The following is a 25,978-nucleotide window of genomic DNA, read 5'->3' on the forward strand; positions in this document are numbered from 1 at the left end:
GGAAAATAAAAAGGTATCTTTGTACTGATCTGGCTACTGTGAAGAAATATTTTACCTGCAGTCTCTTTTGAAGGGTATCTATTTTATTTTAATTTCAGTTGATGCTCAATATACTGTATCCCACTCAATAGGTTTACTTCAAGATCTTTGAGTGACTTTGGTTCCAGTGAGTTTGTGTGAGTGAGACTGACTTAAAAGTGGAAAGAGGAAAGAAAATACAAGTGACACTGGTGTTCAGAATTTAAAGTCCAAAAAAAAAACTGCTGGAGTCAGAAGGGGGTGAAAGAGGCAGAAAAAAACACGATTAAATACAAGGGAGATGATTTTTTTGATGAAACTAAAGGGATTTTTAATGGATTCTCAAGTCTCCTAAAACAAGCCAGTTGAGTCCAGGATTCTTACTTTATGACTCACTGAGTTCTTTACATTTGATCTTCATTTCTTTATCTCCCTTTGCCTATCCATTCCAATCCCCCAGCCTTACCACGTTCTATCCTCTCTGTCAGCTTCTTTTCCCTACTCACAAACTCTCCCCCCTCTTTGCCCTTCACTCTACCTTACTTTTTCTGCCATTAGTCTATCTTTCTCCTCTTTTCTCCATCACTTTGTTTTTCTTATAGCCCTTCCCTCCATATTTGCAGCAGAATTTCTCCTTTGTAGCCCACAACCCCCTCTGTAGATTTTGTGTATATCCCTGGTGTGCCGTTTCCCTACGGTCCAAGCTGGCTGGCACTATTACAGCCAAAGGGGAGGAGGACTTCCTCACGCTGGCCGCTGCCAGGCTCAGCCGCAGGAAGCGTGTCATAGCAGCAGCTGTGGGCGTGGCCATGGTGCTGGTGCTGCTGGTGGCCATTCCGCTACTGGTACACAGCACGAAAGGAGGCGGTTCTGGAGGTGGGACGCATTACGAAATGCTGGGCAGTTGCAGGATGGTTTGTGACCCTTTCACCCCGCCTCAAAGCGGCCACGAGCTGGCCGCCGTTTCCCCGCCACCTCCAGATTTCACGGCGCGAAGAGGGAAGTCGGGAATTCGCGGGACACCAGGTATCCCCGGGCCTCCAGGTCCCCGCGGACCCCCAGGAGAGCCAGGCAAGCCTGGTCCTCCAGGACCCCCCGGCCCTGGGCCTGGAGGCTACGTGCCCTCCTTCTACAGCCCAAAGATCGCTTTCTATGCAGGTCTTCGCAAGCAGCACGAGGGCAGCGAGGTGCTCAAATTTGACGATGTGGTGACCAATGTGGGCAACTACTATGAGCCCAGCACTGGCAAGTTCACCTGCCCCCTGCCTGGCATCTATTACTTTACCTACCACGTGCTCATGAAGGGAGGGGATGGAACCAGCATGTGGGCGGACCTGAAGAAGAATGGACAGGTCAGACCAAGATGATAAATCCATTTGTGTGTCCCATTGTCCACATGGCTTGCCTTGTATTATAATGTCTTTTGGGCCTCTGTCTCAGTCTTAGCACTCCACGCTTTGGGTATCACTGTGCGTCTTCCCTGCTCTCCATCTGCATGTTTGTGACTTCCTCGTCTCCCTATGTTTTTAAGCTGTTGGTATGCGTGGTGTAAGTACAGCATGTGTTTCTTGCTGTCTCTCTCAATAAGTAATTTTATCATATTATGTACCCACCCATTTCTTCCTGTGCCTTTTACTTCTTTAAAGTAACTACAAACATAATAAACAACGTGTTGACTGGAAAATATGTGTGTATGCACGGTGAAGAGTCCATAGTGAACATGTGACAGGTAAGGGGACCATCACGTGAGCCAGCCCAAAGTATGTCTGATGAGATCATTGTACAAGATAGTCATCTCTCTCCCCACAGTGGGAGGGAGAACAGTGCCTTGTGGTCTTGTGTAATTTGTAAAGTCCACAGTCGTCAAACGCTCGGCCTTTGAAATAAAACTAAAATCTAGAGCATACTGAGAAAATCATTTTTTTAACTACATCTAGAGAAGGAAAGAAAGGGTAAAATGAAGCATGAAAGAGAAAATGGCCGTAGTAGTCAGGAGGTGAATAGTAAAGGAAGAGCTAAAATGGGAAATAATGAAGCAGGGAGGAGAGGAAGTAAGAAATTAATTCAGTTCAATTAAATAATTTTTGTATAGTGTTTTTTACAACGATAATTTGTCACAAAGCTGCTTTGCAGAGATCCCAGGCCTGAATCCCCAAGAACAAGCCTGTTGTGATAGTGGTAAGAAAAATCTATTTAGCTAAAAGGAATGAACCTTGGCCAGAATCCCGCTCAAAGGGGGAGCCTATCTTCCTCCGGCAGGCACCAGCCAGTTGAATTAGGGGAGTGGTAGGGAGGAAATGTCTAAGGAGGAGGGGATGCATTGCCAGTACCAGTACATATTATCATTATTACTGTGTATATACTGTAAATGATAGCATTCTGTCTTAGTCTGTCCTAGTAGTGAGCATTCTACCCTGAAGTAGGACAGCTTAGTCCTTTTGATTTTCAAAGGACAATGCATGCAGTGACAGCTAAGTGCCCAGGAATGTAATGGTACTGAATCACACTGTGGAATGAAGCAAAATAGAGCAGCTGGGCTGGCATCCTCTGAGAGCATCTTCTCTCATTTTATAATAAATAAATAAGAACCCCAAAATGAAAGTTTCCATCTGGTACTATATGACTTGGTTTGGGAATTCATCGTGGCTGTTAAGTGGTGGTTTATCATTGATTTTAAAGATCACAGTAGTGTGGGAAAGTTATTTCTACAGCAAAGTTCATTTCACAAAGCATAATGATTCTCTTGGAAATTCCTCCTGATAATATACACATTTAAAAAAATCTTGAAATCTTCCACTTCATTCCTGTGACCAAGTAAACCACAGCTTAATGATGAGAAACCACATGAGGTCACATCACAAATTGTACTATAAATATAATAGTATAATTTGTATAAATTATACTATTATATTATAGTATGAAAATAATACTATTTATAATACTATTATATTTATATATAAATATATATATATATATATATATATATATATATATATATATAAAAAATACTGAAAACAAAATTTTATTTTTAAATATATATGTACAAGATACTCCATATACTACGCTGTAAACATACATCCGAACAGATGGGATTTTCACTTTCATATCATATGGACATGGTAATTTGCATATGGAAATAAGAATGTGAAATTAAGTGAAACAGACACAGCACACAAAACGTCCATGTAGGCTTTCACTCCCTGGATGCTAATTAATAAAAAGAGGGGGAGGGTGTAGAGGGAAACCCCAGAAGGAGGAGGGTTAAAGCCCACACTGGTAGGAAAAGGGGAATTAAAAACTTTACAATTAACTATCTTGTAAAGAAATGTGTTGCATTGTCTCAAGGAGAGCGAGTGCATTCACATATCCAGAATACTGCAACATCTGTACATTAATCTTCTCCATACCCCTTTTCTAAATCTTACAAGCAAATATAGTTAATATTAATATTTTCTTTTGAATAAAATATCTTTTTATACATCTTAAAGGACCTAATTCAATAAAAGTAAATTTAGCAAAGTAAAATTTAATGACTCAGTTGTAATTAAAACGTAAAATGTAATGACATAATAATAATCCATAAGTAAAATGTAATGACCTCATAGTAATTGAGAAGTATATGAGAAGTATAATGTACATATAAAATATGAAAGAGGCTTCAAAAACCAAATGTTTTTTTTTTTTCAAAGCACATGAGTCTGGTAGACCTAGACCATAGCTTATTTGTGAAGTGACAGACCAGCAAAAATCAATTAACTTCTCCTGTCCATTTTGTTAGGGTTATGATACACTGCTTAGAGTAGATTGGTGAATCAGTGGCTTGTGTATTTAACTGGGTGTGTATATAGTTACCAGTAAGTAAAAGAGAGAAAAGAAAATTAAGCATTTTTATTGTGGTCTGGATCTATTGCATAGTTACATATTGTCATTCCAGTCTTCTCCCTCTGTTAAATCATTCATAACCCCTAGATGAGATTCCCTATTTTACACCTGGGCCCCCCCCCCCCTACTCCACCCCACCTCCTCTTTGCTTGTCCACTGATTCCCCATTAATTATCTTTTCAGTGAACTAAATTATTTAACCCATTTCAGGTCTTTCCAAAGCCATTGTGTGGTCTAGTTTTACAATCCTAATATGGAGAGATTCAAAGGTAGACCCATAGAGAAATAAACAATGCCCTGGAATGTAGTCAATGCACTGGATCAATTAAAAACTGCATTGACGGAAACAGTATTGCTCTTGAGACAAACTGATAAACAGCAAAGACACTGCAGTGTGCCTGAAGGAATATCAATGTCAACATGGAGTGTTTACAAAATGTGTTAGCTGTTGGTCGGGTTGTGGTACTAGATCTGAGGCTTTTCCCACAGGAGTTCCAGACTGCCCTCTGCAAAAACTAAAGTGACAGGCTATCGTTTCCAATGCTGCATGTTTCCTACAGTGAGTAATGTAGATGGGAAGGTTCCATAGTCTAGACTCCCTCTGTGTTCAACACAGACTAGTGTAACTATTTTGAACAAACTAAAATGATCAATTTCAGATCATATATCTTGTAATTTGATGCTCTTTTTGAAGCTCAGTGCCTTTGTAAGTAAGGTAGTTGACCTACGTGTATGTAACAGGGGTTTCCTACCTGTGACCCTAGGGCCCTTTACAGTATCAGGTGTGGCCCCTGTGTGACAGTAAAAGAAAACCTGTTAAAATTGAATTAATGCTGTAATTAGAAATGTTATTGTTGGGTCCTGTGATATGTGTAAACTGCTATTGTGGCATAGGCCCAATTGTAATGTGGATTTGGCAAAATAGTCAATAAAACATTCAAAACATTCACATTCACGTGAATAAAGGGGATGATTATTTAAGGCATGACAGTTCTCAGTAGGCTACAGTAAATAATCCTGGTATTAAAATTTTTTTTTTTAAAAATTAACTATGGTCCTTTAACAGTAAGATGTGAGAACTTTGTGTGTAGTTGTCATATCGGAGTCTTACAGCAGGTATGTCTCAGTGCTTCTGGGAAACTATGGTCTCCCTAGCAGACTTCCTACAAGCAGGCCTCTGCGTTGACTCTGAACATACTCATACTCAAATTCTACTCATAACGTCATTCCACTTGACTACTCCAGTCCAGTTATCCCACTTGTAATGTCAGCCAACTATGCAGTTTGTACACCTCAACAGTGGAGACATAGGCTGGACGGGTGGCACAGGCAGATGTGTGGATACAGTTCAGCAGCGGATAGCTGACAGGGTAAGAACATGGAGACATGGCAAGGGAAAAAATGACAGAAAAGGGATGGCAGAAACAGTCGAGTGGGCTGACGGAGAGATCAAAGGAGGAGGAGCAAGATGGATTGCTTAATAGCAGAGAGAAGACAGTGGCGTGAGAGATGGCGCTACACAGAGGCTGAAATGAGAGGCTGAATGAGATCAAGACAAATAAGGACAGATGAGAACGGTTTAGGCTGGTACGTGTGTTACAATTTTTGAAAATCGCAACCGCAACAGTCAATCTGGCACTGTGCTAACAGGCTACTGCGGCATCAATGAAGTTAGGCTAAGGCCACATGCAAGATTTGAAATGTGGGAGTCGTAGTATGTGCTGCCTCTCAAGTGTCTATCAAGCTCACCTGCTGTTTTGTTTGTGCTGTTTGTTTTTAGGTGTCTCTGGACAGACCAAATAATCCCAGATGCTCTTGCCACAGTGCAAAAATTGCAAATCTTTTTCTTATTGTCTGGATGTTTTTTTCAGCCTGCTGCAAGCTTCTTTTGTCTTTATATCTGTTTTCAATGTCTCTTGTTGCTTTTTATTGTGGCTCGACAGTAAACAGCTGTCTCTCGTTACATTATTGACTAATTACTTTTTCAATGACTTTCAGCAGTCCTACATGGCTCCTGAAACCAGCACAGAACGCAATTTAGGTAGAAATTCACATTCTGCATGTAGGTGCTCACAAAACCAATTATCCTCACTCAAACACAACATGTAACTGCTGATACACAACAAGATATAAAGGTCAAATTTAAAATTACACTTCAGGGTAGGGCTAAAATCCACAAAACCTTCATCAGTGCCTTCATCAAGTGTCCTAGGGGACATGTTAAGTGATACATACCTGTAGGAGCAGGAATGGGACCTGTATGGAGTTAGATTCATGTCATTTAAAAAGTGAATTTGAATTGAATTGGTTTGAATTTGTTTTAGTTAAATCACATGATTAAATCTGAATTTCAGCATCTTAAGTAGAACAATTTAATGGCAGAAACTGAATTTCATGATTGAATGTCACAACTTTACATTGGATTTTATGTTTGAAATTGAGGTAACGTAAGCTATATTCAACTTCTCAATTGTGTTCAACCTCTCAATGCATTCACCTTCGTAAATTCAAATTCAAAATGTGAATACTCAGATTCAGAAGGTGCAAGTGACATTGGGGTACCCAGGAAAAGTAGCAGAACACATATACTTGGAATCTGTGATGTGATAATGTTAGCTACCTAGCTAGCCACATCCTATGATGAAACAATAAGATAGATAAGAGAGAGAGAGAGAGAGAGAGAGAGAGAGAGAGAGAGAGTTGATTTAATAAGCATGTTCCATTTTGCAGCTTTCATTTTGCTCATTTCCAAATTTAAAGCAACTCAGTTCAAATTCAAGTCTCTGCTGGAATGGATCTAACATCACTACATGATGGTAGATCTGGAAAGAGTGTGAATGTAACCATTTTGGCAGCTGTACCTGGATTAGATGGAAGGGGCTGTGTTTTAGTGACCTTTCAGCTGACAGACAGTTCAACAGAAGCAGACAGGCACCCAAGTGACTCCCCCTAAAACTGCTCTAGATCACATGAATACAACGATATTTGAAGTTCCTCTATATATATTAAATTTTGGTGACAAATCAATGTTGTGTTTTCAGGTAACAATTGCTAATAGATCAACAGCAAGGTTTGGCATAGCAGAGTTTGTAAGATATTTTTTTCAAACACCAGGATGAGTGCACCCATGATGACCCATGATGATCATGTTAGACATACCCTAAATGAACACCACTGAACCTTAAATATTGATTCATATTGTTCATTATGTTTTCAAATGTATACTTTTGGTTCTTTTCAGTAGATATAGTTTAATATAATTAATATACAAAGCTGGGAGATGAATAAGATGATTACCCAGCTGTCTTGTTTTATTAGCAATTATTGCTATTCTCTCACACCAACTCTTCAAGAACCGAGGAATTAAACTGATGTTGCTTGAGTTTTGATGATGTACAGATTTAAAAACAGGATTTTTTTCATCATAATCATTTACTATATTACTTTGAGGATAACTCAGTTCTTCATAATTAACATAAATGTTCCTCAGTGCGCTGCTGTTGCAGACCACCCACAATTTCGTTGCACCCACACCGTGCAATGACAACAAAATCTATTCTGATTCTGATTCTGAACTACTATGGGAATTTATCAGTTCACAGTATTACTGAATTATGGATGGAATAGATCTATAATACTTTATATTTTTAACATTATCATGTTAACATGCCATCATTTAGTGCACCATTTAATGCAATGTCCAGTGAAAGTGCATCACATCGAAATGTGGCGCCTGTCTTTGACACGGTGAAGCTCAACAAGATGACAAACCAGTGCAATTTTCTTTCAAAAATCTCGCACAAATTCAGCACCAGATAGCATGGATAAAGGAAGCTTCTGGCCCTATAATGATCCTTTATTTTTCCACAGTATTGTGTGCTTCATTATATGACCTGGCTAGGTTACATGACATTTGTTCCAGCATTAACATATAGACCTGGCAGTGGACATGTTTCTGCATTGAACTATTCCACATTCTACCAGATAATGAGTCGAGAATGTTTTGCGATCATCAAAAATATATCTGTGAGATAAAATCTGTGTCTGTCTTCAGGAGACAGTGGCCTCTGTAAATAGCCTTTCCTGGTCTGCTGGCTGCAGTGGTATCTGGTGCCTTATTAAAATGTCCACACTTGCATTTGCTTCCCCAGCTAGTGAGATATTAGAAAGCTTTATTATCATTGCTGATTTCCCACTGTGTCCTATGTGTAATCACTGCACTCCTACCCTAGTGTCAGGTGAAAGCAGTCTATTGTGGTATCCATTTCATTTTAGAATTTGCGCACACTAAGAGTAACCTGTTATTTGTGGGAGAAGCTGCATGATTTGAGATAAAAATGTTGTTTAATTGATTGGACTGTGGTATTAGGCAATGCATAATTCCTCACAAGTTCAGACAGAGTTTCAAACAAGTGTGGTTTACTTTAGAGAGTAAATGATGATCATGGAATACTTTGGGTACCACAAGACAAATACCCATTAAAGCTGGGGTCTCCAACATGCCGCCCCTGAGATACTGGTAGCTCGCTGCCTGTTTTTGAGTAGCTCGCCAAAAGGTTCAAAGATTATGCACAAAAAAATCAGACAACAAATAAACGCACCCTGGAAACCTCGTCCCATTTCAATCCAATCAAATACACAGATGTCCCACCCCCCTCCAACACAAAATGATATCAGCAGTCAATCAAATAAGTTAGGCTACTGTCAAGTTTGCCAACACGTCGTCACGTCAGTTACCCTGTACGCTAGATACTGAGGTAGCTACTGAGCTAAAGCAAGGAGTTCGGTGGTGTTAGCAAGCCACTTTAGCTTGTAAAATAGCCAGATTTATGATGAACAAAGAACGTGGCCAGGCCAAAAAAAAACATGCTATTTCCATGAGGAATGGGAACGCGAGTTTTTCTTTTTCCACGAATGTGAAGGACAAGTGTGTGTGTGTGCTTCATCTGCGGTACCAGCGTTTCAGTTGGTAAAAGATGCAACGTTCAGCGCCACTTCGGGGACATTCTAAAGCTCTTAACATGAAAAGGCTTAACGTGGCTTAATGTTCCAAAACAGCGATCAATGATCACCAAATTTCTTTCTGTGTCTTGTCATAAACACTTTCACCTGTCAAAAAATCAACACCGAAATGAGTATGGACGTTATCTTACATTAAGCGTTTTCCTCTCCATTGACGCCCATTATAAGGAAAAGGCTTAATGTGGCTTAATGTTCCAAAGTAGCGGCCAATGATCACCAAATTTGTCTGACTTCCCACATCATAAGCACATAGCAATGTTTTCTATGACTTTGATGTGAATTTAAGATGTTTTTATATGTTATGTGTGTGACAGAGTGCTGTCACTGTGGTTGAGCCTGGCTTTTTGGCATCACGGTCAAAGCTGCAGTTTGGTACCGTTTAGACTCGGGTCCGAGGCCGGATGGGGTGATTACTTTTGTCCTTCACTACGATGAGCTTGACACATTGAAATTTTAAACATATTGATACAGAACATACATTTGACATGCTATTGATATGAATTTAAGATACTTTTGATCCAAAATGTGAGCTTTGGATATTGACATTTGATACATGTATATAGAAAAAGTATCTTAATTCAGCTGGTTAATGTAAGTGTTTTAATACGTTATGTGAATAAGTGTTAGTAATATGACATGAGTAGCTCTCCGCCACTTTCATTTTTTCAAAGTAGCTCTCAGTTGAAAAAAGGTTGGAGACCCCTGCATTAAAGTAACAGAGGCTGATAAACTGTATCACTCTCCCAACACAAGAATAGTGGTGACGGTTACAATGCATGGAGCAAACGGTTTGTTGTGGACAGAGCATCCTGCAGACGTGTAAATGAGGCTTCCTGAGACACCAGGTTCCACTGTCTGTAAATGAGTGTAAATTACAAGAATCTTGTTCCTTTCCACATTTAGACTTTCACCTTGTTTCAGTGGGTTTCTGACCCTGAGCTTCTCAGACAGTAAAAATTCCAAAAAGGCTGAGCCCTATGGCTCAGTTTAGAGACTAGCTATGTCATTTTCCGACAATTACCGGGAACTCACACTGGCTCAACAAAGAAAACAATGGGGAGAAAGCTAAGCCAGCAGCATTTCAGGTGTAACCGTGGAGAAGAAAAGAACCTCAGACAAGAGCTTGCCAACATCGTATGATGTCTGTGGCAGACAGTGCCACTAAATGGCATGCAATACCTTTTTACAGTCATTAAAAGTCAACTATGATGCTTCAGTTATCCAGGGAAAGTTTTCTGTTGGATACGTAAAGCATCGTTAATGAGTAATAGCTTTGCAATGTCCATAGTCTAATGTTGTGTAATCATTCTCCTTGGAGGTGGATGGCGAAGGATGACGTGCTGTCTTACCTTTGGCGGTTCAGGAACAAAATTCATTAAATATAACTGTTTTTAATACATCTGACTCCAAATTCTGTGATTGTTAACACATTTTAATTTAGTAACTGAATCACTTGAATGCCTCTCTGCTAATTGCTAAGACAGAATGCTTATATATGCAACCAAGGGACTGTACCCTCAGGTCTTACATAGTGTTGCTCTGTACGGGTTGCAGTCTCTCATAGAGATGCATACATGTCTGTAGCCTGAGCTTGACCTAAATGGCACTAGTTGTATAGGCGAGGGACTACGGAGTATACCAATAGCATAATGATTCTATAAGCACGTAAATAGCAGTTATCCCACTGTACAGTGATCAGCTGCAGCGAGTAAGATGGACAATGAGCATTGAGTTACAATAAATGAATTTATTTGTTACAATGTATGATCACTCAAAATAATGAACAGTTGGCAATGTGATGGAAAAAGCAGAGTACAATGGAGGGGCAAAGAATAATGAATAGGTTATACGCACGCAAAAGTGCGCAGGAGGTGGTGTTAACATGTCTCCCCGAGCTATGCCAGTTTCCCCCCTATATACCTGAACATTACATGTGGTATCTGGACTTTGGTGCTGTGACCAAACATGATAAGCTCTGAAACAACGGTGTAGTCACGATTCAGCAATTATAAATACTGCAAATCTTGCAGTAATCAGGGGGGTACGAAGGGGTGCTAGTGAGTGAGGAATGCAAAGATAAGTGCATTCCTCACTGTTGGCTTTTGTGCCACATGTTGCAATCTTTATTATGAACCCATACCTCCCTGCTACATACATCATTAGCTTTCAAATGACACCAAATATGGTTATGTTGCACATAAGAATAACTGTATTCAATACTTTTGACAAGAGATGAACAGAGTGTGGCTGTGCTGTAGGTTGCCTGGCAGCAGACAGAGTCCAGAGTGCAGGATGCAGCTGCCCTTAGCGTGACCTGCTGGCCAGAGATTAGCGGCAAGGGTTGGACTGCTGCTACCCCCGGTTGAGTTGCTTAATAGTAACGTTTGGTGGGTGTTGCATGGTAACTGAGGTATCCAGATAACTATTGCACCCTGCTGACCTTCTACAAGCCCAGAGGAAAACACTTGCATTCCTTTGGGGGATTTTGCAGGAGATGTGGTCCTGTAAATTGCCCTACAGAGAAATCATTCCAAACATGGCCTTTGTTTTTATTGTGATGCGGATTTCACACAAATTCTTTTCAGAAGTCCACCTCAGCCCTTCCTCCTCCCTCTCTATTAGCGTGCTTGCATGACATTAAGGAATGGATGAGCTCACATTTTATAAATCTGAATAGGGACACTGAATTGTGACTGTCCCATAGCTCTGTTCCCTAAAATTCCCCCATTTCAAGTCTTGACATTGATGGTTCCACCGCATGGGCCTCTGCCAATGTGAGAAATCTGGGTGTTGTTTTTGACCCCATTAGCATTCAAAGCACACAGCAACTAAAACTGCCTATTTCCACCTCAGAAGCACTGCACGGCTCAGGCCTACACTCTCACTCAGTGATGCTGGGAGGCTTGTGCATGCTTTTGTCTTCTCTTGTTTCCACTGCTGTAACACCCTCTTAATTGGTCTCCCTTCCAAAACAATCAACAGGCTACATTACATCCAGAACTCCTTAGCAAGGGTATTGATTCAGACCAACACGAGCACATCACCCCAACCCTGTGTCAACTCCACTGGCTCATTGTGAAGTACTGCATATAGCACAAGCTTCTTTTAAACTGCTTTTAAAGCTCTTAATGGCCTTGCCTTTGACTATGTCAGTGATCTGTTGCAGCCAAACACACCATCTTAAGCTCTCAGATCATGCACTGCTAGACTTATTTATTTATTTATTTATTTATTTTACATATTTCTGTCCCCATAGTAAAGCTGTCCTCTATGGGTGAGAGTTCTTTTAGTGTTGCAGCACCATAGCTATGGTTTTCTGTTTTCCACTAGAGTTATGGGAGTTATGAAGTATATTGACACTTTTAAATCAAAATGTAAGAAAGACCTCATCTGGTCTTATTTTTGGCCCTGATGCTTTGATTACTTGTCTTTAAATTACAATTTTATTACATTTTATTGCACTGTTACCGTTTCTATTTCTTTTGGCATAGACATAGACTGAAAGGCATCAAAACCAAAAGAAATCAAGTGGTTGATGTGATTGATACCATTCCACTCGAGCCATGAAAAACAAGCCTGACATTTTGTGGTACTTCCAGCTTAGGTGTTTTCTGAGAGAGGAGATTTTGCTAATTTGCCTGGATCATCCATTATGGCCACATTTTACAAGAAAACTGGCTTTACTTTGATGATGTAACTCATGGTGCTTGAGGTGTCTCTTGAATGCATTGTTTTTAATAGGACAGCAGTGACACAGATAGTACCTTAAACCCTCTCACCAGAAAAGGCTTCTGTATGATCACCTAAACCACTGATTCACAATCTTGCTCCTGGGGGCTCTCTGCTCTGCACGTTTTCCATCTTTGTCTGCTCTACCTACCAGACTGAACTCATCAGTGGCACTTTTGATTAGCTGAGCACACCTGATGAGAGCATGTTAATCATGCTAATTTCAATCAGGTGTGTTTGGAGCAAGGACGATGGAAGATATGCAGGACAGTGGGCCTCCAGGAGTAGGAATGAGAAACACTGACCTAAACCCTCTATCAAGGCACACCTGTTTGCCTCACCAACTCATTGAAGAACACATTTCTACAAAAAAGATACAACAAAAAATTAATAGCATTAAATAATCAGTTCATCTTATAGAAAAACTCCTTAGCAGCTCAAGATAGGCCTTACATATCCAAGAAACATCAACAATTCCATATCTGCCCTCGTCTCATTGCGCCTCTTCTAAGCCTCTCCTGAATTTGAGAAGTGCCATCAGCTTGTTGAAGTATGACTTTATGATGTTTGATTTAGCTTGCCTTGTTTCTCTGATGTTTGTTTTATCTTCCTTGGGTTTTCAATTTAGCTTCTACTATCAGTCTTCACAGGTGATGAACTGGAACACCTGACCCTTTACTTCTCCCCTTCTCCCCTTCTCCATCCCTCATAGATTTAAAACCATTGGCCTGTTGTATGGAATATGGTGGAAACTTTCTACCTTCAGGCTTGTCCTGATCCAATGCTTCGGAATGCATGAGGTAGAGTGAACAAATTTGTGGTAGATAATCGGAATGCAGTGACACAGCAGTAATCACTGTTGGTATGCCACACCTGCTGGGTGGATGAGGAAGTTTGCTGACCTGAATGTTGCTGTTACAAATGTTGTGTGTTGGGGTGGATTGTTGTAGCAGTTAAAACCCATGCCTCTGCATCTGTGTACCTCCACCCGTGGTAGGAGTTATGACTTTGATTGTCACATGAACTAAAACTTTCTGATCCCTCTTCTCTGTCTCCCTGCTCTCTGGCATAATTCTCCATCCCAAATTAAAGAACAGCATTAGGTCTACGTACATATCTCATGTTGAACAGAAGGATTGCCTTTTGAAAACAAATTTCTGCTATAATTTGAAAAACCTATGATACAGGCATAAAATGATTGTTGGAGAGCCTAAAAAGCAAATCCTCCATTTCATCATAGCTATAAAAGGTTCAAAGCAGATAGGGATCCAATACAATATACCACTGCCTGGTTTTCATAAAATTTGGCTTAGATATCTCAAGACCCAGCCAAGCTGGTAAAGATAGCTCAATGTGTACTGCTACAGGTAGTGGTGCACTTTAGTATAAGGCTAGGATCAAATCCTGAGTAATAGAATGAAATCATTGTCAGTTTTTTTCCCTTATTGTATCCATATTATATACGAAACATCTCTTGATGTTGTACTATCAAATTGTTAGTGTCATTTGGAATGTGAATTTGTCTCACAAATTCGTAACAGTACAATTTCTCCAATGTTTTTGTTCGCTATATTGTTAAAAACATTATGGTTATTAATATAATAAACTTCTCATCATTGGACTACACAGACCTTAATTTGGGTTAACACTTTTGCAAATTATGATTTTACTCAAGGGCATGGGGAGATGTGCCACTTTTTACCTGGTCAGGTATTTTGGTGCACTCACCTGGTGTGATGCATCCTGCAGTTGGCCATGTGCTGGGTTGCTCTCTTTCTCTTTTATTAATGGGGCACCTATAGCACTGTGGCTGAAATAAGTCAAATAGCTCTTTCTTCCAAGTGAGTTAGGTTGCTTGGGAATAGTCACAGCCTGTAGAGTAAAAAGAAACAGCAGCTGGCTTTACTAATTTTGGAGAAGGCTAGCATTTGCCTTCACCCACTCCAGTTGATGTATATGTTGTGCAATAAGGAGATCTACAATGCTAGGGTAAATGTCAATTAGTGATTGGAAGAAAAGGGGGTACAAATAATGTATTAATGTCTACTTAGGGGATCCTTTCTTGTCTCACCACTCCCTCCTCCAGAGAGTCAAGGTATAATGGTCAAAACAAATACTTAAATTTGCACTTCTGTGCATCTCAGGCTCAGGTAGGAACACAGTACTAGAGTATCACCGAGGTTAGGGGATTAATACCTCCAGAGATCACATATACACATGTACATATGCACAGTACTCTCAGTTGCTCTGAATAAAGATGCCAGCTACGTGTAATATATTATGTATTCTAAAACATCAAAAAGTAAGCACCAAAACATACAAATACTTCTTACTCACCATGCTTCCACACCCTTAAACACTCGTACATAATTCAATTATACTGGAGGGTAAGACTAACCAATTAACTTCTTAGTGCCTGTTCAATAGGATGACATGGCTAGATAATTAGCTATATTGCTTGGGATGAAATGATGGAAAGGATATAAACTATTGTAGAATGAAATGAAAATGAATTTATCCTGGACGCATGTACAAATATTCACATATGCAGCATAAAGCCCAGGAAAACCTTTGAGTCTTTGAGGGTGAGGATCTCATCCTCACACCTATGTTTTAAAAATGTTCTCAGATTACTGAATAATGCCTGAAATTTAAAAACCTTTTTGCAACAAAGCCCTATTTAAAACAACAAAGTCAACAAACAACTTACAAGAGAAAAGGTTTAGTAATACAAAAAGAGTTGTATGCAGAACTGCTTTTGCCATATGTAGAATGCTTGAATGACTCTAACAAAAAAGGTGCTTCAAATGAAAAGGGTTCTTGATGGAACTTATTTCTTACAAGGAATACTCGGGGGACCCTTCTTTCAAAAAAGAATCCTTTTGAAACTCCCTTTTCCAAGAGCATAACTGTAAGGTAAGCTGCTGATCTTCAGTGAGCAGCCCAATGTGCTTTTTAATGCCCATGTAGCTTTACTTTTAGTAGTTATGAAGACAAAAATCACTCCATCATTTAGTCTGTAATATTTTGTTTTACATTGGCTCTTAGGTAGGAGGAAAAATCATGAAGAAAAGGTTCTTTAGTCTCCTCAGTATGAATCAGAGCCAACACTGTCTTAATTAAATCAGCTCACAGCTCATTTTCAGAAGCAATTGATTCAATGACACTTGCAGTAATGTTCACTTCTCATGTAGCAGGCAAAATACATCTCCCATCAGGATTAGAAGGTACTAATTACCGAGCATTTGAGCAGAGGTGTTAGTAAAGGCTGTGAGCTGCTGTCTGTTAGCCTGAATTAATAACTGCTCCTCATCGTCTGCATACCACATCAGGCAACACTTGCAACATGAGTGTATATATATATATATATATATATATATATATATATATATATATGAATAAATAAAAAGAGATAAAAATAAAATGTAACATATATATTTCTGTACATAAAACATTATGTCTCCTTTTAATGACAGTCCACCTTAGAGTGAAGGGAGGGTGTAGGGGCTCCCTTGATGAATAAACATTATGAGGTACCAAAATATGAGACTGAACATTTGTAAAGGCCTTAGTTGACATCTGACAGTATCCCAGTAATGTATTTACATGCTGCTTTTTATGTGAAAGGTGCATAATTTAAGATATAAATGTATTGTAATGAGTACATGCTTTGTTAAATTGGATACATCAGTGGTGAAATTCTCTTTGTTGTTTTCAGCAGCAGGATTGTCCTGTTTCTATTGACTGGCATGCTGTACAGTTCAATTGCCACCCCAACCCCCTTCTGATGTGGCACTCCTCTGTATGTTCTTCTATTAACTAAGGGTATCTGTTATTCGGTGCAGTCTACTAGAAAACCACCCCCGTTACTTCTTTTGTCTTTCACTTTTTTCTTTTTTTATTCACACGTCATATGCTCTTTTAATAGATCACCAAAAGGTCATTTTCTTTCACACAGGAGTGTTAAAAATGTCAGCTGATAAAGACCATCCTCCATGATAATATATGTCTGCTATGAGAGGAGCTTTGGATGCCATGCAATTGCAGTGCAATTAGCCTTTATGGAGAACAATTAAATACTTACTTAAAGTCCTGAAAAACAGATGTATATTTTGAAGAATATTTGACTGCACAGATTGAAGAGTCAATCCAATGATTTAGTCTGTTGAAAGAGATATATAGGCTAATGTGCAGCACTGTTTTTATCTGTATTTATATACACAAATAGCCTAGTGAATACTACTAATAAATATATATATATATATATATATATGTTTATATCTTCAGGGAAAGCAATTAATTGTTGTGGATTAAACATACTCCATTTTGAACCACAGTCTTTGTACCAATGTATAACTGAAGTTTGGTAAGACCATGTAACTGTCAGGCTGCCACCATTCAAACTGCAGGGCTTATTAGGGAATTTCAATGAAGGTTCTGCTGTTCTTTTTCTCTGGAGTATATAGAGACAGTATGTTAGCATGACATCTCATGGCAAAGGGACAGTCGCTGCAGTACTACACATCCTCTTCGAGAAAGAAAAGCGATTTTACAAATGTGCAATTTCCAGCGTTCCTCTCTTCACCTCCTCCCCCCCTCAGTACCCTCAGAGTCCCATAGGTAAGTTTAAGAGCTACTTTTCAATTGTCTCCACTCCAAGAGGTCTGTATATCAAAGTGAATGAATTCTGTCAGTTTTATTACCAGCGGAGCAGGTCACCTTTTAAACAAGAAGCTACATACTCCCTGCCATCATCCCGGTCTCACAAAAGCCTCGCTTGATCAGTTTGTTATTCTGCAGCCCCCACCTCCTTGTTTTCCCCTCTGCCTCTTGTCTGTCTCTTGCTGCACATCTCTGTCCATACTGTATAAATTCCTGCTCCTCCCCCCACTCCTATTTAATAATTCCTGTGATGGAAAGCTGAGGTACAGTCAACCACAGGGCCTGTAGGCCTAAATGTCCTCTCCAGCAGGGTCAAGTCGGCACAGTGTTTTGGACAGAAACTCACTCCCGTGTCAATGTCGGTCTTCCTCTGTGTTGACAATAGTGCAGATTTGCGAGTCTCCCCTCTTTCCCAAAGAAAATGTTTTTCATTTAAAATTCTGGTTTCTTAGTATTTTAATTCCCTCTGGGAAATCCACTATGTTACTTGTAAAGCACTTTGTGACAATCTGAATTGTAAAAATAAACAAAATAAGTTTGATCTGAAAATGCTTTTTTTCCATTGATATTTACTAAAACACAAATAGTTTGACCTGACTGTTATCCCTAAAATAGCCATAACTCTGACTTGTCTGTCTAATCAACTGTAATTAACATGTGAAAATAACTGTTGGGACAATAAACACTGGCATGAATATTTCAGTTTCCTTCCTCAGAAAGTACCTGGGATTAATTGCATTCAGTTTGTTATTGTTGGATGTTTCTCATTAGAATCAGTTTGTATGGGGGTGTATATTTACACTTTTTCACTATTTTTACAGCATTTCTCTTATACTAATAGTGGGACAAAGTCAACTGCCACTGGGGTCTAAAGCACCCAAAACTATTGTGTGACAAAAAACTGGTATGAAGAGAAATTTGGTAGAAGATAAGAAATTGCTTATCTTCTACCAAACTGATCACACAACAGTTTATGCCCAAATCATAATATTGCACAGATGTTATATATTATCAACACTCTGACTAAAAAATACATGTATCTGGACAGTTAGCAGTAATGACCTTTTCCTAACATTAATAAATTCAATGAATTAGTTGACTGACACATATTTATGGCAAAGCCAAGCAGCCAAACAGCAAAACAGCTCAGTAAGTATCGACAACTTTATTTCCATTCCCATCTATTTAGGAGCAGTACTGGGGGGTAGTGGTAGGTATAACAGTGGGGTTTATTAGTAGGAGCAGCACTGGGGGGGTAGTGGTGGGAATAGCAATGGGGTTTATTAGTAGGAGCAGCAATGGGGTGGAGTGGTAAGAGCAGCAGTGGGGTGCATTGGTAGGATTCTGGTTCAATTCGCAGATGGGTTTCTGCTGTTCTACCCCTGGGGAAGGTGCTTACTAGTATCTAATGGCAACCTAATGAAATGGTACGCAATGGCCTCAGTAAATGTCCAACTGTATAAATGGTATCAATGTAGAATTTTAAGGTAAAATGTAATTTACTCTGTATAAGAACATGTTCTACGTAAAAATGTAACATAATGTAGTTCAGTGGCAACTAAAATTAACACAATATTTTGCTAAAGAATAAAAACTGAACATGCTCAGTTTTTATTCAGAAGATTGCATCTAGTTGATTTCAATTACCTAAATGCTCATAACCTACTATTCAAGCTAGCATGTTTTATTTTAATGTGATTTTAATGCACAGGTGAGTGTCTTCTTGATGCTTTTAGATATTGTTGTTGATAGTGTCTGATATGAAAAGGTACATAACTATTATAGTAAAGTTTCAGGAGTAGCTTTGTTTTGACACATTATCTTTGACTAATGGAAAGCACCGCACCCAAGTGTGACATTCCTCCCTTGGCCAGCGTCTGCCCTTGATGCTGGTAGAATGCAAGTTGCATCATCCTTGGCTGTAACTCTTACTGTTGCAGTGAATACCACACGATAGATCAATAAATATTAAATCAATCTGCAAGAAGTAATGTTTGATACAAATAAGCCCCATTAATTTTCCAGTTTGTACAATATAGCAATTTAAACCTTACACTTTTTATAACTGAAGTTAGTGTGCTAGCTAATATGTTTTAGTCAAATGCTTTCACTTATAAATCTGGCTTTGGTGCAAAAAGGCTAATGATTGGTATAAAACATTTTGTTTCTCTAACTCTTGACAAATGCCATTTGATAACTATATAAATATCATGGTGATTCAGATTAATTGGAGCCTTGAAATCTAGCTGCAAAGTTCCTTGTCAGAATTCCTTTTCAGTTCTTATTAAAATAGCCTGGAATCACTTTGCTCAGTGTAATCTCTTTCTTGACCTGGGATATCAGGTCAAAAAAAATTCTGGGACATCCAACTAATGTAAAGTATATCCTACATGACTGTACACTTTGGTCATGTACAGACTGCAGCTAAAAGTAGCCCAATTCTAATTTTTTTGCCTCATATGTAACCCAGTTTGGATATTTTCAGAACAGTATGAACAACAAAAAATACGCAGGTTGTCCTCCTCATTATAATTCTGCATGACAAGACAGATGTGATGTCTTTTATTGTTGTTTATATGTGCATGCAAGACATTTCTGGACAGAGGTCCATTCATGTGGATATTATATGTGGACCACTTTCAAAAATGAATATGAACAGTCAGACAAAAAAAAGTGAAATTTCCTACTCCCCATTTGGATACCCTCGACCATGTTACTTTGCACTATTTTAAGGGGAAGTGCTTAGGGCAAGAGAGCAAAAGTGCCTTTTGGGATATATCCAGAGTATGTCCAGCACTTTCAGTTGGACAGAGTGGCGGTTTATCATTTATGCTGGCTTTTCTCCAGGGACTTGGAAAGCCGCATATATTGACCCTCAGCAATCCTAGTTATGCTGAAAATAACCTGTGCACTTTTGGTCTGGTCCGTGGGGTCAATACAGAGGGTGTCGGGGGATATTGTTGGCATTTCACAGCCACCAGTGTCCAGGTGCATCAACCAGTCTCTGTGTGGAATTCTAGAGTTACAGTTGCCTGCATAAAATTCCTGAAGACGTACTCACTGAAATCTACCATGAGGAATTCAAAATGTTCAGTAAAGGTGTTGTAGTTCATATGATGATGTGTATGTGTGTACAAATTTCCCCTTTTTTAATTGCTTTTGTTGGATTAAGCATATACCCTGAAGTCTAATGCTAGACTAAACTGAGCAAAACCCACAACCAGACCAAATATGCTATAGTTTCTTTTCCTGTTTTAAGTCAAATATTTGATATTGACATTTTTAACAAATTACACATTAAAAATGGATCATGTCTCAGAAATATCTGCCAAACTTTATTTGAAACAACAGCTCTAATTATAGTTGCAAGTTCCTTGTGGGTGGTTTCTACAATGAGGATCAGTGAGTGTACTCTGTAAGAATATGCATCAGCTACCAGTCTTGGAAGGGAGGTGAGGTTTTTCAGGGTGAAATAACTTTTTTCAGAGTATACTGATTCATACTTCCTATTTTAACAGATACCCATGGGCAGGGGGTGCTTAGGGGTGCATTGCGCTCCCAGATAGACCTCATTGCACCCCCAGTTGTCTCCTTATATCCCGATGTCCACATTTTTGTGCAGCCCTGTGGATTGCAATTACACCCCTCTGTATTTTCTCCTAGCGCCAAGACTGCCCATGGGTGTAAATTATGTCAAATACGGAAATTTGAAATCTGTGCAGTGAGATGTACAGACAGAGCATTCAGCACTCCTAAAACTGGATTGGCTCCTGTGGATGTTTTCAGGCCCAGCGCTACAGGGGTGCTTAGGGGTGCATTGCACCCCCAGACAGACCTTAGTGCACCCAGTTGTCTCCTTATATCCCAAAGTCTACATAGTATTTATAACTTTTTGTGCACTACTGTGGATTGCAATTGCATCCCTCTGTATTTTATCCTGGTACCGAGCCCAGATGTTTTGGCTGTTAAAAGAGCAATTTCCCACACCTACTGCAGACCTACTGCATGCAGCTGTAGCCAGATTATCATTTGCTTTCATTTTGTTTGATAATCCCCCAACAATCTTCCATTTTTGTTTGATGAAACCATCAGAGAGAGGGAGAGGAGAGTATGAGTCAATTGTTAAGACACAACTTTTATTCTTCATTTTTACTGTTTTCCACATTTTAGAATAATAGTAAAGATATCAAAACTATAAATACAAATGGAATTATGCAGTGACCAAAAAGTTGTTAAACAAATCTTATAGTATAGATTATTCAAAGTATCCAAAAATTTTATATAACATGTCTGTTCACACAGTTTACAGTGTACCACAGCAATCTCCTGGAACTCTGAATATTTCGTTTTGTATATTTTCTCCTCGCTCCACTGAAACCTTAGCGTTGAGTCCTTACCTCAGGTCATTCCTGAATATCTTAAATTGTAGGCGTGCATGTTCACATCTAATTCGGCACAATCTTATTTTGGCTAGCTCATTTCATACACTGGTTTCAATCAATCACTATGTTTTGCCAGAAAAAAATGGCTATTGGTTTCCACTCATATTTATAGTTTAAGTGTCTGGACGGTTTCCGCTCCCTTTTCGTCAAATTAGGTTTACTGAAAAGGAAATAAAAGCCCATTCCGCCACAGCAACTATATACCGTGTTTTTTTTTTTTCTTTCTTTCTTTCTTTCTTTCTTTCCTTTTTTTCTTAACAAAGCACGTTTATATTTTAATGAAAAGAAAAAGGTAGTACAGTTTTATTAGGTACACCATGGTTGCTGTGTTAGGCTTGGTCTTTATTTTCTTTGCTCCATTATTTGGTCCGTCTGTTACACCACAACATTGTTGCTCCCATTTATTGCTGTTGTATAGTGTTGTAGAAATAGGAGGTATTAGGGTTACAGCTATAGCCGTGTGGTTAGCAATTACTGAAGCCTGTTGTTGAAGCGGGAGTTGGGAAACTAAGTCCCAAGAGACCGGCCACCTCGCACCGTTAATCAATCCGATTTAGACTGGACAGGGACACGCTTAACCGCGGCTCCCCGACACGCTTCATGGCGGAGACACATTCGTGACCTGCATCTCATTTGGAGTAAGATGGATAGATCGGTCCAGACTGGAGGGGAACATGGGACGTGGAAGGAAGGCAGCAGCAGAGACAGATATGCAGTCTGATAAATGTGCGGAATGCAAGTTTGGTACAGAAGTAAATGTACGGAGTGTATATGAAAATCGGCTTCATTCTAATGTTAAAGATTTGCAGAAACACCAAATGTATATATTGAGGCGGAAAAAAATAGAGCTATGCAATTATTTTTAGACGTTAGTTTTGTTGCAGCTCATGTTCATGGCGTTCGCATCCTACCACGGGGGAGCGAAAGATGCGTCTGAGGCCAGTGACATTGATTGAGTGCCCCCGACAACAACAGTGAATGAGGTGGCAGACCTGTCGTGTGCCTGTCTGCCTGTCTGTTTTTAGAAGTAAGTGTCTTGTCGATTTTATGCAGTATGCATATTGCAATATCTTGGATTTCTGGCAGCCAGTGCAGTGATAGATTTTTTTTTATCTATGAAACAGAAACAAACGAAAATCCTCTACTTAAAATCCTCTACAATGCATTTTACAGGTTACAGTTTGCAAAATGCAAAATTTTATACAGTTCTATACAGTTATAGAATTTAATATCTTTCAGTATAGGATTACTTTTTTTTAGCCAAAGTCCTCCAGCTTCTTTGTTGCATTAGGTGACTACAGAGTGCTCTATCAAGTATGTTTTCCTGTTGCTGGCTGTTCAAAATAATGCTAACATGAGAACACCACAAAATGTAGTTTTACCAATTATTAATTATTAATTACCAATTATTTTGCTATTAATTTTAGGGTAATGTTGTCAATAAGCATACAGGGTAACTTAACAGAAGGTCAGTGAATTCTGTGGAGTATACAGTAGCAAGGAAGTACGTATTGCAGTAAGGGAAGGGATGTCAGGGGCAAGCGATGAGCTTAATCACTGAAGCTGGAAACTCCCTTTCCGCAAGTGAGCCACTTCACCACATTACCAAAAAGCCCGGGTTTCATAACAAGGTTGAAATGCCCTGTTACAAGCCTTCGCTACATTATTCGCTGACATTACCCTGTCTGGCAGGTGTGGTCGATGCAGTATTTATATATACCTTATAAATACAGAGTATTTTATAGTGCTGCTGCATCCCATCAAATGGCCATGATCAGGTGTGCTCAGACTGGTCAACACCTTTATAAAGGGACAGTCAAAAGGGGAGTTATTCACATTCATTAATGAGACAAAAATCTCAATGTGTGATTTCTTTGCATGCACTAATAGTTTTCAGTACAGTAGTGGATAGTTTTATGTTTTGAGAAACTGGAAAAGGTTTTTATCTATGTTAAAATCAATGCCATTGTTACTAGTAATTGTATTGTTGGTAGTAGCAGCAACAGAAGCAGCAGTGCCATTATTAATTGTAGCAGCACAGGCAGGAGTAGGATTTGGAGATTAAAACAATGCTAACTAATTGTTAAACAGAAAATTCTAACCTTTAGAAAAGTGAAATGGAGCTCAAGATGTGTGTCCGTGGTATCCCTTTTTGAAAAGCTGTGTTTGTGTAGGTGCATGTGTAAGACCAATATGATGTACTGTATAAATAAGCAAATACGGATCTAAAGTTATGGGTCAATAGAATGCAATTCGTACACAGCATGTAAATGTGACAGCCCTCTCACTCAAGCAGAACCACTCCACTTGATATTATGTAAATCACTTTCTCTGTGGAATATATGCAACAGGTCGATACTTCAGAAAGATGTTTTCGCATCCCTGCCCCCAAACTCACACACACACACACACACACACACACACACACAGATGTAGGCACGTACACAATCCCACCAAGCCTCATGCTCCTCTTCCAACAGGTTAGAAACATGAAAAGCACAGAGCCTCCCAGATAATCAATAAAGGAGAGTGGGGTTGTGTTCTCAATTGAGGCTGGGGTCGCCAGGTTGGTGCTCAACTCATCCATTTACACAGTGCAGGGCCTGTCAGACACGCAGTCTTCAATACAGATGACATTAAGCCCTGGCCCCACAGCTGGAAGAGGAAATAATTAAGCATGTGTGGATGACAAAGGAGAGAGAGGACGAGTGTGAGAGTGGAGCAAGTGTTTTCCCAATTTCATGTGGGGATTTAGAATATTAAAATGTTTGAAAGCAGAAAATGCAGACCGAAGGGGAATAACTGACATTAATGTTCTGTTTCATTTAACAGATTTTAACTTTTAAGATCCTTTATAAGATAGTGAAATTTTTGTGACTGAATCTCTTCACATAAAATCAGATTGTCCACAATGCTTCTCTCTTGGATCTTCATTTTATACTGGCAAGGGGTTTATCCTTAAAACAGTAAATTAGCTTTTGTCTCAAGGAAATGTGAGACAATAATATGTATGTGCATCCTTACTGATGAGGTGATATACCCCAAAAAGGAAATATATTTAATGAAAAAGTGATGAAAACAGGTGCTTGCCGTTAATTAGCCTACATGTCATTAGAGGATCGGCTGAGTGGGTAACAGTGAGCGAGAGTTTTGCTGGAATTGACTTAGAGAGTCAAGAGATGTGTGGCCGTGTCTTCAGCTGGTTGACCTTTCATCATGACACGTGGAGACATAAAGACAGGGGCCGCTATGGCAGCCATAATTTACTGTATGAAATCAGGGCAGACAGAGAGGCTGAAGGGGCACGGGCAGCAGTCTTAGTTGCTGCTAGCCAAGTAGTGAAATGTCACACAAATAAGTCATAAACCTTCCCGTGCCCTATTTCCCCTCCCACCCCAGCAATTAACATTTAAATGACCATAATCTCGTTTAATCTGGCTACCCAATTCACGACATGATTGATGATTCATGAGACAAATTGTCACTTTTATGGAGATAGATGGCGTAAGAGAGGGGGGTGGACTGAGAGACAAAGTGTTAAGTGGGAATTTACTAAAAAGCACAATGGGGATGTCTCCTTTACATTACATTTATTTTTCTGATTACATCTTCACAACAAATTCACAATTTGAATAAATATCAGCTTCATATACATGACAAAATAATTACATTGACCATGACCCACCTTCATTTTAACTGCCATTAATATACTGTTAATATCAGTTATATGCCATCACAGACGGTCTATGGGAAGTTGCATCAAGGGTTTTAGTATTTAGTCTCACCATCTTTCATCTTCCTTTGAAATATTGACATTTATTCAAACATACAGTTTACATAAAAAGCAACAGAAGTATCATATCTCTTTTGGACCTGCATGACTGGTGGAAACATACGCAGACCTTTCTTTCAGGATGTGCGCGTATGCAGTCACAGTAATGAGCACAGAAAATCATCGCTTGCATACATAAGATGTTTCTCCTTAATGGTGTAGCCGATCTCTCTCATTCTCTCTCTAACACTCCTTTTTCTCCTTTTCCCAGGTGCGGGCCAGTGCCATCGCTCAGGACGCTGATCAGAATTATGACTATGCCTCCAACAGTGTGATCCTACACTTGGATGTGGGGGATGAGGTGTGTGTGCAGTTGGATGGGGGTAAAGTCCATGGGGGCAATACCAACAAATACAGCACCTTCTCTGGCTTCCTCATATACCCAGACTGA

At 39.4% G+C, this 25,978-nt stretch overlaps 1 protein-coding gene across 1 annotated transcript; it reads left to right on the forward strand.

Moving 5' to 3' along the window:
- Window positions 1-806: 806 nt before the first annotated feature.
- On the forward strand, window positions 807-25,978 carry LOC118779709 (complement C1q-like protein 4). Its single transcript, XM_036531914.1, has 2 exons — window positions 807-1,370; window positions 25,799-25,978. The coding sequence occupies exons 1-2, from the start codon at window positions 828-830 to the stop codon at window positions 25,976-25,978; spliced, it is 723 nt and encodes a 240-aa protein (XP_036387807.1). The 5' UTR covers window positions 807-827.

The sequence above is a fragment of the Megalops cyprinoides genome, chromosome 6 (assembly GCF_013368585.1).
Source record: "Megalops cyprinoides isolate fMegCyp1 chromosome 6, fMegCyp1.pri, whole genome shotgun sequence".
Lineage (NCBI taxonomy): Eukaryota > Metazoa > Chordata > Actinopteri > Elopiformes > Megalopidae > Megalops > Megalops cyprinoides.